Genomic DNA, 14,374 nt, shown 5'->3' on the forward strand with positions numbered 1-14,374 from the left:
CTACAGGGCGATATTCATTTAGGCAGGTTACCTTGGAGCTCTTGGGAACAGGGACAATGGTGGTCAGTTTGAAACATGTTGGGATTACAGACTGGGACAATGAGAGATTGACAATGTCTGTGAAGACACCTGCCAGCTGGTCTGCACATGCTTTGAGAACGCGCCCTGGTATTCCGTCTGTTAACCGGTTTAAATGTTTGGCGACAGAGAGCCAAACATACTACGAGTTTCGTAATCCATGGATTTGGTTGGGATATGTTCTTATAGTCACTGTGGGGACGACATTGTCTATGCACTTATTGATGAAGCCTGTGCTGTTGTGGTAAACTCCTCAATGTTATCGGATGAATCCCGGAACATATCCCAGTCTTGTACAAGTAAAACAGTCTTGTAGCCTTGTTTCTACTTCGTCTTACCACTTCCGTATTGAGTGGATCACTGGTACTTCCTGTTTGAGCTTTTGTTTGTAAACAGGAAGCAGGAGAATTAAGTTTTGGTCAGATTTGCTGAAGAGAGGACGAGGGAAGGCCTTATATATGTTTCTGTGGGTAGAATATAAATTGCATTCAGAAAGTATTCAGACCCCTTGACATTTTTCACACTTTGTTACGTTACAGCCTTATTCTAAAATTAATGAAGTATTTTTTTCCCATCAATTTACACACAATACCCCATTATTTACTGAAATATTACATTTACATAAGTATTCAGGCCCTTTACTCAGTACTTTGTTGAATCACCTTTGGCAGCGATTACAGCCTCAAGTCTTCTTGGGTATGACGCTACAAGCTTGGCACACCTGTATTTGGTGAATTTCTCCCATTCTTCTCTGCAGATCCTCTCAAGCTCTGTCAGGTTGGATGGGTGAGCGTTGCTGCACAGCTATTTTCAGGTCTCTCCAGAGATGTTAGATTGGGTTCAGGTCCGGGTTCTGGCTGGGCCACTCAAGGACATTCAGAGACTTGTCCCGGAGCCACTCCTGCGTTGTCTTGGCTATGTGCTCTGGAGCAGGTTTTCATCAAGGACCTCTCTGTACTTTTCTTTGTTCATCTTTGCCTCGATCCTAGTCTCCCAGTCCCTGCCGCTGAAAAACATCCCCACAGCATTATGCTGCCACCAGCATGCTCACCTTAGGGATGGTGCCAAGTTTCCTCCTGACGTGACACTTGGCATTCAGGCCAAAAAGTTAAATCTTGGTTTTATCAGATCAGAGAATCTTGTTTCTCATGGTGTGAGAGTCTTTAGGTGCCTTTTTGGCAAACTCCAAGCGGGCTGTCATATGCTTTTTACTGAGGAGTGGCTTCTGTCTGGCCACTTTACCATAAAGGCCTGATTGGTGGAGTGCTGCAGAGATGGTTGTCCTTCTGAAAGGTTCTCCCATCTCCACAGAGGAACTCTAGAGCTCTGTCAGAGTGACCATCAGGTTCTTGGTCACCTCCCTGACCAAGGTCCTTCTCACCCGATTGCTCAGTTTGGCCGGGCGGCCAGCTCTAGGATGAGTCTTGGTGGTTCAAACTTCTTCCATTTAAGAATGATGGAGGCCAATGTGTTCTTGGGGACCGTCAATGCTGCAGACATTTTTTGGTACCCGTCCCCAGATCTGTGCCTCGACACAATCCTGTCTCTGAGCTCTACGGACAATTCCTTCAACCTCATGACTTGGTTTTTGCTATGACATGCACTGTCAATTGTGGGACCTTATATAGACAGGTGTGTGCCTTTCCAAATCATGTCCAAACAATTGAATTTACCACAGATGGACTCTATATCAAATCGTAGAAACATCTCAAGGATGATCAATGCGAACAGGATGCACCTGAGCTCATTTTCGAGTCTCATAGCAAAGGGTCTGAATACTTAAATTAATAATGTATTTATATTTCTTTATTTTCAAGAAATTTGCCAAAATTTCAACAAAAAAACTGTTTTCGCTTTGTCATTATGTGGTTTTGTGTGTAGATTGATGAGGACATTTTAGAATCTCTAATATAAAATATATTTTGATCTGTTTAACACTTTTACTACATGATTCCGTATGTGTTATTTCATAGTTTTGATGTCTTCACTATTATTCTACAATGTAGAAAATACAAAAAATAAAGAAAAATCCTGGATTGAGTAGGTGTGTCCAAATATTTGACTGGTACTGTATATCAGGTGAGAAAAGTTTGAGATTTCCTTCACACTTGAAGCAGCACACCAGTTGTTATTTCTGAAAAACACACATCGCCTCCTTTCGTTTTCCCTGAAACCGCAATCTGATCCTGCCACTGCATGGAGAATCCAACGAGTACTACATAGCGTCATCCTCCAGCCGCGTTTTAGTAAGACATAATGTTGTAGACGCAGTGGCGTTTAATCATGGGTGCCAGTTGAAGCCAGGCTTCCCCCCAAAAATGACCAAGAATAAAACAAACAATGTATCTTTCGTGTCTGTGTTTCCATAACTTTCTATCAATTCGGAAGAGGCTGAATGTATCATTGGAGAAAGCATCCGATACAGCGCCCCTCTGTCTCTGTATGTGTAGGCCATCTATCTGATTCTGTCTGGTCATAAAGAGAATGACATTGTTTTTTTTTACAGGGTAGATCAGCTTTAGTATTGCAGATAGATTGTGGCTTTTGTCAATGTAATTGTCTGCATCATTTCCAATCCCCCATATATTTTATTTGGAAATATATATATTATTTTAAATATATATATATTTTTATATATATTCCTTCTTTATTATTTCCCCCTAACCCTACCACCCCTCCCCTAATTTCAGGAAGCTATTGGACAAAAATAAATAGGCTTCCACTTCCAGTTTATACATCCTACATACATTTCACGGACAGTATATTTTACATTAGTTATCTTTTGTTTGTTTTTAATCCCATCCTTCAGCCATCATCAACCCCTCCCATCCATCTCCGAAGCCCATCCTGCTTAATTTCTACTTTTCCATATATTTTTAACTGTGCTGTTTCATAAAAGTTCCGAACCCATATACGTTTTACGGACAGAGCATATTTTACATGAGTTATTTTGTTGTTTTTAATCCCACCCTTCAGCTCCACTCAACCCCTTCCATCTATCCCCGAACACCATTTCGGATTTCTATTTGCCATATATTTTTCAACTGTGCTGTGATGTTTCACAAAAGTTCTGAACCTTTCTATTCTCATAGTTTCTACAGTACAATTTTTCTAGAAGTATTATTATATTATTGATCAACTGACTATGACTTTTCCAATCACCCACTAGTGCTATCTGCAGAGTTAGCTCCAGGTAAATGTTGCTCTTCTTCACACATTCCTGGACCTGCGACCAAAGACAAGCAACATATGGGCAGTACCAAAACAAATGATCTAATGATTCTGTCTCTTCGCAGCAAAATCTGTAGAGCTGGGATGGTTGTATCCCCATGACATTCTATTGGTTGCAAGAATTTAGTATAATAAGTTAAATTGAACAATTCTAAGTTTTGAATCCAGCATTGTTTTGCGTATAAGTTCATAAACCATGTGCCATGGAATCGGTTCATTGAAAATCTCTTCCCAACTATTTTGCAATCTATATGGCACAGCTGTAAAAGAAGGAGTGAGAGGTCTAATGCGTTAATATTTAATCATTTCTACCCTCCGAATTCATATTCATTATATAAATAGGTCTGTTTAATTTTGTCTGGCTTGCCATTCCAAATAAAATGTAATATTGTTTCCTCATATAATTTTTAAAACAGGTCACTAGATGTAGGCAAGGCCAAAAGTAAATAGGTCAACTGGGATATGACTAAAGAGTTAATCAGGGTGATTTTTCCACAAATAGACAGGTATTTTCATTTCGATGGTATCTATTTTTGCTAACTTTCTATTGAAATGTCTTTCTTTCTTTCGGGATTTGAATACCGAGTATGTCCACATCACCGTCAGACCATTTTATTGGTAATGTAAAAGTTGTATTTTTTAGTAATCCAATTAAGTAATAAGGCCCGAGTGGGAGTGGTATATGGCCAATTTACCATGGCTAAGGTCTGTTCGAATGCACTGTGCCTGGATACAGCCCTTAGCTGTGGTATATTGGCCATATACCACAACCCCCCGGGTGCCTTATTGCTATTATAAACTGGTTACCAATGTAATTAGAGCAGTCAAATTAAATGTTTTGTCATACCCATGGTATACGGTCTGATATACCATGGCTGTTAGCCAATCAGCATTCAGGGCTTGAATCACCCAGTTTTATAATACATAATATAGTACATTTGTAATCCAGAGAGGTTAGAAAATGTATCTAGATCCTCTGTAAGGCTGTGGAGGGATCCAAATTGTGGATTTATAAAAATAAATAAAAAACATGAATCATCAGCCTACAATGACATGTTTGTTTTTAAGCATTTACATTTACATTTAAGTCATTTAGCAGACGCTCTTATCCAGAGCGACTTACAAATTGGTGCATTCACCTTATGACATCCAGTGGAAGAGAGGAGAAGAGAGGAGGGGATAGGGTCAAGCGGGCAGGTTGTTGGGCGGCCGGCCGTCACAAGTCAAGCGGGCAGGTTGTTGGGCGGCCGGCCGTCACAAGACGCGAGATTTCATCTGGAGAGAGAGGGGAGAAAGAGGTCAGAGCACAGGGTAGGGCAGTGTGAGCAGAACCAGCGGTGTCGTTTGACTTAGCAAACGAGGATCGGATGTCGTCGACCTTCTTTTCAAAATGGTTGACGAAGTCATCTGCAGAGAGGGAGGAGGGGGGGGGAGGGGGAGGAGGATTCAGGAGGGAGGAGAAGGTGGCAAAGAGCTTCCTAGGGTTAGAGGCAGATGCTTGGAATTTAGAGTGGTAGAAAGTGGCTTTAGCAGCAGAGACAGAAGAGGAAAATGTAGAGAGGAGGGAGTGAAAGGATGCCAGGTCCGCAGGGAGGCGAGTTTTCCTCCATTTCCGCTCGGCTGCCCGGAGCCCTGTTCGGGCAGCCGAGCCATGGATTTCGAGTCCCTTAATATTATTGTTGTATCTGATTTTAGTAGCTAACATTTCGATGTCCAAAATAAATACAGTTGAAGTTGGAAGTTTACATACACCTTAGCCAAATACATTTAAACTCAGTTTTTCACAATTCTTGACATTTAATCCTGGTAAAAATTCCCTGTTTTAGGTCTGTTAGGATCACCACTTTATTTTAAGAATGTGAAATGTCAGAATAATAGTAGAGAGAATAATTTATTTCAGCTTTTATCACATTCCCAGTAGGTCAGAAGTTTACATACACTCAATTAGTATTTGGTAGCATTGCCTTTAAATTGTTTAAGCCATTTTGCCACAACTTTGGAAGTATGCTTGGGGTCATTGTCCATTTGGAAGACCCATTTGCGACCAAGCTTTAACTTCCGGACTGAAGGTCTTGAGATGTTGCTTCAATATATCCACATAATTTCCCTCCTCATGAAGCCATCTATTTTGTGAAGTGCACCAGTCCCTCCTGCAGCAAAGCACCCCCACAACATGATGCTGCCACCCCCGTGCTTCATGGTTGGGATGGTGTTCTTCGGGCTTGCAAGCCTCCCCCTTAATCCTCCAAACATAACGATGGTCATTATGGCCAAACAGTTTTATTTTTGTTTCATCAGACCAGAGGACATTCCTCAAAAAGTACGATCTTTGTCCCCATGTGCAGTTGCAAACCGTAGTCTGGCGTTTTTATGGCGGATTTGGAGCAGTGGCTTCTTCCTTGCTGAGCGGCCTTTCAGGTTGTGTCGATATAGGGCTCCTTTTACTGTGGATATAGATACTTTTGTACCTGTTTCCTCCAGCATCTTCGCAAGGTCCTTTGCTGTTGTTCTGGGATTGATTTGCACTTTTTGCACCAAAGTACGTTCTTCTCTAGGAGACAGAGTGGTATGACGGCTGTGTGGTCCCATGGTGTTTATACTTGTGTACAATTGCTTGTACAGATGAACGTGGTACCTTCAGGCATTTCAAAATTGCTCCCAAGGATGAACCAGACTTGTGGAGGTCTACAATTCTTTTTCTGGGGTCTTGGCTGATTTATTTTGATTTTCCCATGATGTCAAGCAAAGAGGCACTGCGTTTGAAGGTAGGCCTTGAAATACATCCACAGGTACACCTCCAATTGATTCAAATGATGTCAATTAGCCTATCAGAAACTTCTAAAGCCATGACATAATTTTCTGGAATTTTCAAAGCTGTTTAAAGGCACAGTCAACTTAGTGTATGTAAACTTCTGACCCACTGGAATTGTGAAACAGTGAATAATAAATGAAATAATATGTTTGTAAACAATTGTTGGAAAAATGACTTGTGTCATGCACAAAGTAGATGTCCTAACCGACTTGCCAAAACTATAGTTTGTTAACAAGAAATTTGTGGAGATGTTGAAAAACGAGTTTCAATGACTCCAACCTAAGTGTATGAAAACTTCCGACTTCAACTGTATGTCCCCATTACCAGTAAAACATCAAAACCTATTCCTTTCACTTACTTGCTGTGCTGTTTCATTTACATTTAAGTCATTTAGCAGACGCTCTTATCCAGAGCGACTTATAAATTGGTGCATTCACCTTATGATATCCAGTGGAACAACCACTTTACAATAGTGCATCTAACTCTTTTAAGGGGGGGGGGGGGGTTAGAAGGATTACTTTATCCTATCCTAGGTATTCCTTAAAGAGGTGGGGTTTCAGGTGTCTCCGGAAGGTGGTGATTGACTCCGCTGACCTGGCGTCGTGAGGGAGTTTGTTCCACCATTGGGGTGCCAGAGCAGCGAACAGTTTTGACTGGGCTGAGCGGGAACTGTACTTCCTCAGAGGTAGGGAGGCGAGCAGGCCAGAGGTGGATGAACGCAGTGCCCTTGTTTGGGTGTAGGGCCTGATCAGAGCCTGAAGGTACGGAGGTGCCGTTCCCCTCACAGCTCCGTAGGCAAGCACCATGGTCTTGTAGCGGATGCGAGCTTCAACTGGAAGCCAGTGGAGAGAGCGGAGGAGCGGGGTGACGTGAGAGAACTTGGGAAAGTTGAACACCAGACGGGCTGCGGCGTTCTGGATGAGTTGTAGGGGTTTAATGGCACAGGCAGGGAGCCCAGCCAACAGCGAGTTGCAGTAATCCAGACGGGAGATGACAAGTGCCTGGATTAGGACCTGCGCCGCTTCCTGCGTGAGGCAGGGTCGTACTCTGCGAATGTTGTAGAGCATGAACCTACAGGAACGGGTCACCGCCTTGATGTTAGTTGAGAACGACAGGGTGTTGTCCAGGATCACGCCAAGGTTCTTAGCACTCTGGGAGGAGGACACAATGGAGTTGTCAACCGTGATGGCGAGATCATGGAACGGGCAGTCCTTCCCCGGGAGGAAGAGCAGCTCCGTCTTGCCGAGGTTCAGCTTGAGGTGGTGATCCGTCATCCACACTGATATGTCTGCCAGACATGCAGAGATGCGATTCACCACCTGGTTATCAGAGGGGGGAAAGGAGAAGATTAATTGTGTGTCGTCTGCATAGCAATGATAGGAGAGACCATGTGAGGATATGACAGAGCCAAGTGACTTGGTGTATAGCGAGAATAGGAGAGGGCCTAGAACAGAGCCCTGGGGGACACCAGTGGTGAGAGCACGTGGTGCGGAGACAGATTCTCGCCACGCCACCTGGTAGGAGCGACCTGTCAGGTAGGACGCAATCCAAGCGTGGGCCGCGCCGGAGATGCCCAGCTCGGAGAGGGTGGAGAGGAGGATCTGATGGTTCACAGTATCAAAGGCAGCCGATAGGTCTAGAAGGATGAGAGCAGAGGAGAGAGAGTTAGCTTTAGCAGTGCGGAGCGCCTCCGTGACACAGAGAAGAGCAGTCTCAGTTGAATGACTAGTCTTGAAACCTGACTGATTTGGATCAAGAAGGTCATTCTGAGAGAGATAGCAGGAGAGCTGGCCAAGGACGGCACGTTCAAGAGTTTTGGAGAGAAAAGAAAGAAGGGATACTGGTCTGTAGTTGTTGACATCGGCCGTGGCCTTTGTGGAGCGATGGGTAACGATGCTTCGTGGGCGACCGTTGTTGATGTGTGCAGAAGGTCCCTGGTTCGCGCCCGTATCGGGGCGAGGGGACGGTCTAAAGTTATACTGTTACATTGGTTTCGTTGTTGATTTGTTCAGTCGTTTCATTCTCAACCAGGATTTCTATGGAACGCCGTTTGGGTCTTTACGTGTCAAAAAAGATACACTATTTCACGTGTCAAATAACACTATTTCATGTGTTAAATAAGCTTGTTGACCAATCTGGACCTAAATATGACTGCATGTCACATAATAATTGAACACATTAATACATTTTTTACGTAGTTATTACACATTGATTACACTATCACTCGTATTTCATATGTCACAATGATTAATCGATACGTATGCTATGATGCTGGTAAAGTTGTCTTGCGCACCTACAGTGCTGGTCATTAAAAAAAAGCTAGCTAGCTTATGGATGCAAACAAAGTTTTTCCCAAAAACATAGTAAAACGACATAATCTGGTTCAAAGTTAGCTAACTATATAGCTAGGTGTCATCTAAAATAACCCTCATTTATAAAACAGTTATTTGATTAATGGTAGTCGGATCCATCTATGTGAAGCTAGCCACAATAAGGATTAGCCACAATAGTGGATTTTGGGGTTAGCCTTCAAAATAAAAGCATGTCATTGACATTGATGCAAATTAATACAAATAGTAGAATTATGCCGTAATTGAATAGATCATGCTAAACGAGGTTGGAATGTTGTCATATAAAATCAACAAAAGACAATAATTTGTTAATTTGACAAAAATCTGTTGAAATCACACTGGATGTATTATACTTTAGAATTGCATTAGGGGCGTACTTATTTCACTGTACAGTCTTACCTATGGATTGTGGATCAATGACATGGGGTATCAGTCTACTCAGTGACACTCAGAGAACATTAGCGTTGTAGCTCTTATTGCAGGACTCTGAAACAACTGTGATTTGAGCAGCATTTATTGTCAACATATGTGTATTGAACACTATTCCTGAGGAAAAACAATACTGCGTGGATGTTTTGCAGTCTGATAACTGAGGAGGACGTTAGAAAAAAATATCTTGGGTATTGAGTAGACTGATACCTCATTTCATGGATCCCCAATCCTTAGGTAAAGCTGTACAGTGCAATGTGAATGTCAATACACATAATAGGCTGACTGGGGAGGTGATTTCACACAATCACAGTCCCGCGATAAGAGCAACAACGCTAATATTTGCGTAAACTCTTCACAGTTGTGTTCTGTGGGTGTTACCGAGTAGGCTGATACCCCATTTCATTGCTTCACATCCCAACCTTGTTTAACATTATCTAGTCTATTTATGGCATGATTCCACCAATTGTAACTGTCAAAAGAGGTACTTTTATGTTGAAGGCAAACCGCAAATTCCACTATTGTGCCTAATCGTTATTGTGGCTAGCTTCACAACACATAACCCGGTCCAGTCGATCCTCACTAGCCAGATGAAGCTAGCTGGCTGCTTATAACATTAGCTTTGGGCAACAGGGTTAAGTAGCTGGCTTGCTATTTAGTTTCATGAACTGAAGTTAATACTTACTCACAAGGATTCCTATATCATTGCTTAGAATAATGAAAATGACTGCAGTTTCTACTGGTCATTGTTTTCAGGCTGGTTATATTTGGGCTAGCTAGGTACAAAGCTAGCTAGCTACCCCAGAAGTTGCGGTCAAACAAAAAATGCTTTATTACCAACGCGGTATTGTAAACAAATCGTTCGTGGTCGGTGTTTGCTTGTTTGCAGACATTTTTGTACAGCTTTGACAGTACTACTGATAGTAGTGGTGGCGCTTGGCTTGCACGCGCAAATTCAGAACACAACATTCTACACTAGAACTGTGTTATTTAACGCGTCAAATAGTGTTATTTAACGTGTATCTTTTTTGATACGCAAAGACCCAAACGGCGTTCTATAGTATTTCGTGACGCTAATAACAGTGATGCTATTACTGTGCAACTCCGGTAGGGCAACATCTGAAAAATAGCGCACTTGGTAGTGTGTACTGGTGCTCGACCGTTCGCAAAAGCCAACATCACCCACAACAGAGTCAAGGGCAATGAATTCCATTATCTTGGCGTTAATGGATTTCGCCTTTGAGCTGTCTCGCTGAAATGTTCTTACTCTTTCAAGTGACTGCTTGACTTGTTGACTGCTCGATCCACACAGCAGACATTGTGGGCTAGGTTAGGAATGCTGTGCTGCACTTGTAGCGCACCATTTTACGTGGCGTCATTATGTCATGTACCTACGTTATATAGGTATGCATGTCAGCTTTGACATCGGTTTTGCACATTGTAACTGTTTGTTACATGCTAAATATGCTTTGTGGACTTCACCGGACAGATGTTGCTTTCTGGTTTTGTGATGAAACAAAGGTGTGGTTGAATTAATTCTGCCACTGTGTTTTCTTATTGTCTCGGCCTTAGGTCTATATATCACAGTCGCAAGGCATATGAATAACAGGTTATAGAACAAACAATACAATTATCACAACACATACGTTGTAATATGGCATTTTTTCCTGGCTTGGCTTCCCCAGTTATTTTACCCACGCACCGCTACTGGATAATAGTATGAACATTCTGTATTAAAAAGAAAGTAAAGATACATACGATAAAACTAACTAAATAGCAAAGTTGGGTTGAAACTTGTAAGATGTCACCCTTCTCCGTTGGCGCCATCTTCATCCAGTTAAAAAATAAAAAAGTGAAGGATTAGATTTCTCATTCGAGGAACGGCGCATTGGGCTCACAAAAAAACGAACTAAATGGAATTCAAGTAATTGTTTAATAACCCCAAATAGTCCGAATGAAGCAACATCGCATTAGTGGAAACCAAGACTGTTCTCAGGGCAGGCCTGGTTGTAGCTACATTTTTACATTTTAGTCAGTTAGCAGGTGCTCTTATCCAGAGCAACAATTGTATCAAGTACATTTTCCCTCAACAAAGTATTTATCAGCAAAGTTTGTGCTAGTGGGAAAAGACAAGTTCAGTTTTTTTAAAGATACTCTTCGAAGTTGGGTTTCAGACGTTTTCTGAAGATGGGCACCTGCCCTGAGAACAGTCTTGGTTTCCACTAATGCAATACAGCCAGAATGATTCTAAGATAACTCAAGAAATCTTTAATTAATTTGGACATTTTTGCCGAGGAGGTTTTAGTTACTCAATTTTACATCTAGCTAAGGTGTTTGGTGCAGTATTTCTCAGGTAAAAAAATGTGCATCATGTTGTCTTATGTAAATAAAGTCTGATCTGCTGCGCTGGGCAGGTGTTTCACTGTCTGTGTGTTCTGCCATACGATTGGATAGAGCGCAATCACCGCAGCTGTGTATCTGTATTAGTGGGCAAGTGAGAATTGTCGAATCAAAACCAAACCCTTAAGTAAGTTATCACTTGCAATACTCTGTTTTGGACGAGACTGACCTTATGACCAAAAGTATCCTTTTGTAGTCAATTTTGTCCGCGCTGTGTTGGAGCTCCCGAGTGGCGCAGCGGTCTAAGGCACTGCATCTCTGTGCTAGAGGCATCACTACAGACCCTGGTTCAATTCCAGGCTGTATCATAACCGGTTGTGATTGTGAGTCGACATAGGGCGGTGCACAATTGGCCCAGTGTCGTCTGGGTTAGGGTATGGCCGGGGTAGGTTGTCATTGTAAAGAAGACTTTGTTCTTAACTAACTTGCCTGGTGTTTTCATCTCCTCTAGAATCAACTGGCGAAAGGAGGCCATGGACATAGATTACATTGTCTTTGAATAATTGCCACATTCTTGACATTTGCAAATCTTGAACGCCATCGTTGTGTTCCCTCCATAACGTAAATCCCACTGTCTTTATATCAGATTCTATGAAGATTCAACAATGCCAGCCAAAGGGACCAGTAGGTCCAGTCTGGCTGATCTCTTGTTGACATATAACTTTAAAGTTGTGTGTTCTGCATGTTCTGTAAAAGAGAACGAAATCTCGTACACCCTTAAAGCAGTCGACCACCAATGCAGCAGAGAACTTCTATTGGCTAAAGGCAAAGGTACTAACAAATGGAGGCTTGTTTCCCGCCGCCCTGAATTTCCAAACCCAAGCCAGTATGAAGTTTGTTGGTTCTTCAAGGAGGGCTCTGGGTGTATGAAGCACAGGAACCGCTGCACCTTCGCAAGGAGCCACGAGGAGGCCACAGTGTGGAACTTTGTAAAGCACCAGAGGATAGATCACAGCACGTTAATTAGACTGATAACCGAGTCGGATAGAAGTGCCGTCCAACTGCAAAACACGGCCAAAAACATCCTCACTGAGTTCTCAGGGGAATTTCAAGAGCTTTGTAAAGACTGCTTCCTCGGCACTCCACCAATAATTACAGGTAAACGGTGGAACAACACTTGCTCAGTGGATGCAGCCCATGTCTGGAGCCCAGTCTTGGTTCATCACCTGGCAGAAAGTCAGGGGAAGGAAGTCTACAATCAGATAAGGCCTCTGCCCCCAGTCTGCCCTTTCCAGTACTGCAACCATGTCATGCAAGGTATGCCCTGTTGGCACGGGCCCAGACAGTGCCAGTTTGCCCACAGCGAGGTGGAGATGGCTGTCTGGCGAGCAGAGGCACGTGGGGGGAGTCGCCAGGAACTCCTGCAGCTCTCCCAGGAGAGGCAACGTCAGAAGCAACAGTCGGCTCAAGACGTAGTGCCCGTCCCTAACCTGCAGGTGGCGATCTACTGCAAGGCTTGCCTCCTAACCCTCTCCTCTCGGGAGAGCTTTTTCAAACACTGTGCCTCATTGGAGCATGCCCAGATGATCTCCGGGGACACGACCACAGAGTGGAAACATCGTCCCCCGCCCCACGGCCGCAAAGCAGAGTTTTGGCTGTGCGAGAGGTAAACATGTTTTTGTAAACTCAAGGAGACAACCTCCACACACAATGCACATTCCAGACGTTTTTGTACACACCTGAGTGACTGCGAACACTGCAAAGCCTAAAAGTGCAATCTGTATGATAGATGCATATGTAAATAGCCCTTATTGTCTATATTATATTGTCATCAATAAGCCATTTTCTTAACAAATCATGGGATATACAGTAAATGTAATTTGTTGAAATGATCAATAAGCAGCAATAAATCTTACTGATTGTGCCTTTAGCGTCTCATTATAGTTTGTACTGCCATTTCTTCTCAGGCCTGACACCTGTGAATATGGCACCAACTGTGTGAAAGCTCACTCTGAGGAGGAGCTTGAAGAGTGGGTAATGCGAGCCGAAGAGGACAAGGAGATAAGGCGCAACATAGAGGCTCAAGGCCTCATGTCTTACAGGGATCGTCTTTTGGAGGAGTACAGACACAGCAGCAATGAAGTGCACATTGTAAGTCATCATAGTTCAGATCAGGAACAAATGTCTCCATGCAATTGAGATTCAATCAAACCTGTACTTGAGTAAACCTGCACTGCTTAACAATAATAATGTTCCTGCACAATTTCACAGAGGCAAATAATTAGATGATGCCTCACGTGTGAAATGAACAAATGAATATTAAATGTTGACAAAGCGGTGCATTTTTCCAGGAACAGAGTGATTAGTCAGCAACGCAGGTTTCCTCCATTGTGGTTGTGGACTGAATCTGACAATGAGTGTCAGTTATGTTTCAATGTAAAGAACAAATGGTTGATTTATTTAAGTGGGCAAGTGACATGAACTATTACATCTGTCAACATATGCCATAATAACACCGGTCATAACTGTTTCCAATACATTTAAAATGATACTGTTATACCGTTTTGTTACTGCCCTCCAGCACACTGATATAACTTTTAGATATTCTACCTACTACATATTATCTACATTTGTTTACTATAAAAGGCTCATTGTCCCCAAGCAACTAACAGTGTGACTTCATGTTACAGATGTCAGAGCAAGTTGATGACGTGACTGTCACTTTTGAAGAGGATTTGTGTGTGGAGACTGATGCAGAATTCCAATGGAAGTTCCAGATCAAAACAGAGGTAACAGTTGGCTAGAAGTATGACGTGTTGTTTTAATGGTTATTCCTAACTGCTCATTATGTCAATATATAGGGCTCTTGAATACAGTCAATACACTGTGAGAACATTTCTCTGCTCAGTGTCTGTGAATATAATACGCTGTGCTTTTACATTTTCTTCTTTGTGTCTCTACTCCATCTAAGTTTACTGTTGGCAGTAAAAGATTCAAGGCCAGGGCTCTTTCTCACAACTGTTTCCACTTTTTTGTCCTTCATTGCTATCTCTTTGGGCTCTGAGAAACAGAGTACATTCTCTCCACTAAAGTTTCTATGTCCAACCTCTAATTTCAAGTGGAATGATTCTCA

The 14,374-nt window shown here is 42.6% G+C and overlaps 1 protein-coding gene across 2 annotated transcripts in view; it reads left to right on the forward strand.

Moving 5' to 3' along the window:
* Positions 1–14,374, forward strand: part of LOC139536273 (3'-5' exoribonuclease HELZ2-like) — a 42,008-nt gene that overhangs the window by 11,032 nt on the left and 16,602 nt on the right. The window contains exons 2-4 of one of the 2 annotated variants that reach the window (XM_071336650.1): positions 11,888–12,907; positions 13,209–13,392; positions 13,932–14,030. In XM_071336650.1, the coding sequence (XP_071192751.1) occupies positions 11,907–12,907; positions 13,209–13,392; positions 13,932–14,030 (1,284 nt within the window). In that variant the 5' untranslated portion in view covers positions 11,888–11,906. Of the gene's footprint in view, positions 1–11,752; positions 12,908–13,208; positions 13,393–13,931; positions 14,031–14,374 lie in introns of both variants that reach the window. The other variant, XM_071336649.1, reaches the window with a different exon arrangement.

Source organism: Salvelinus alpinus, chromosome 12, assembly GCF_045679555.1.
Source record: "Salvelinus alpinus chromosome 12, SLU_Salpinus.1, whole genome shotgun sequence".
In the NCBI taxonomy this organism is placed as follows: Eukaryota; Metazoa; Chordata; class Actinopteri; order Salmoniformes; family Salmonidae; genus Salvelinus; species Salvelinus alpinus.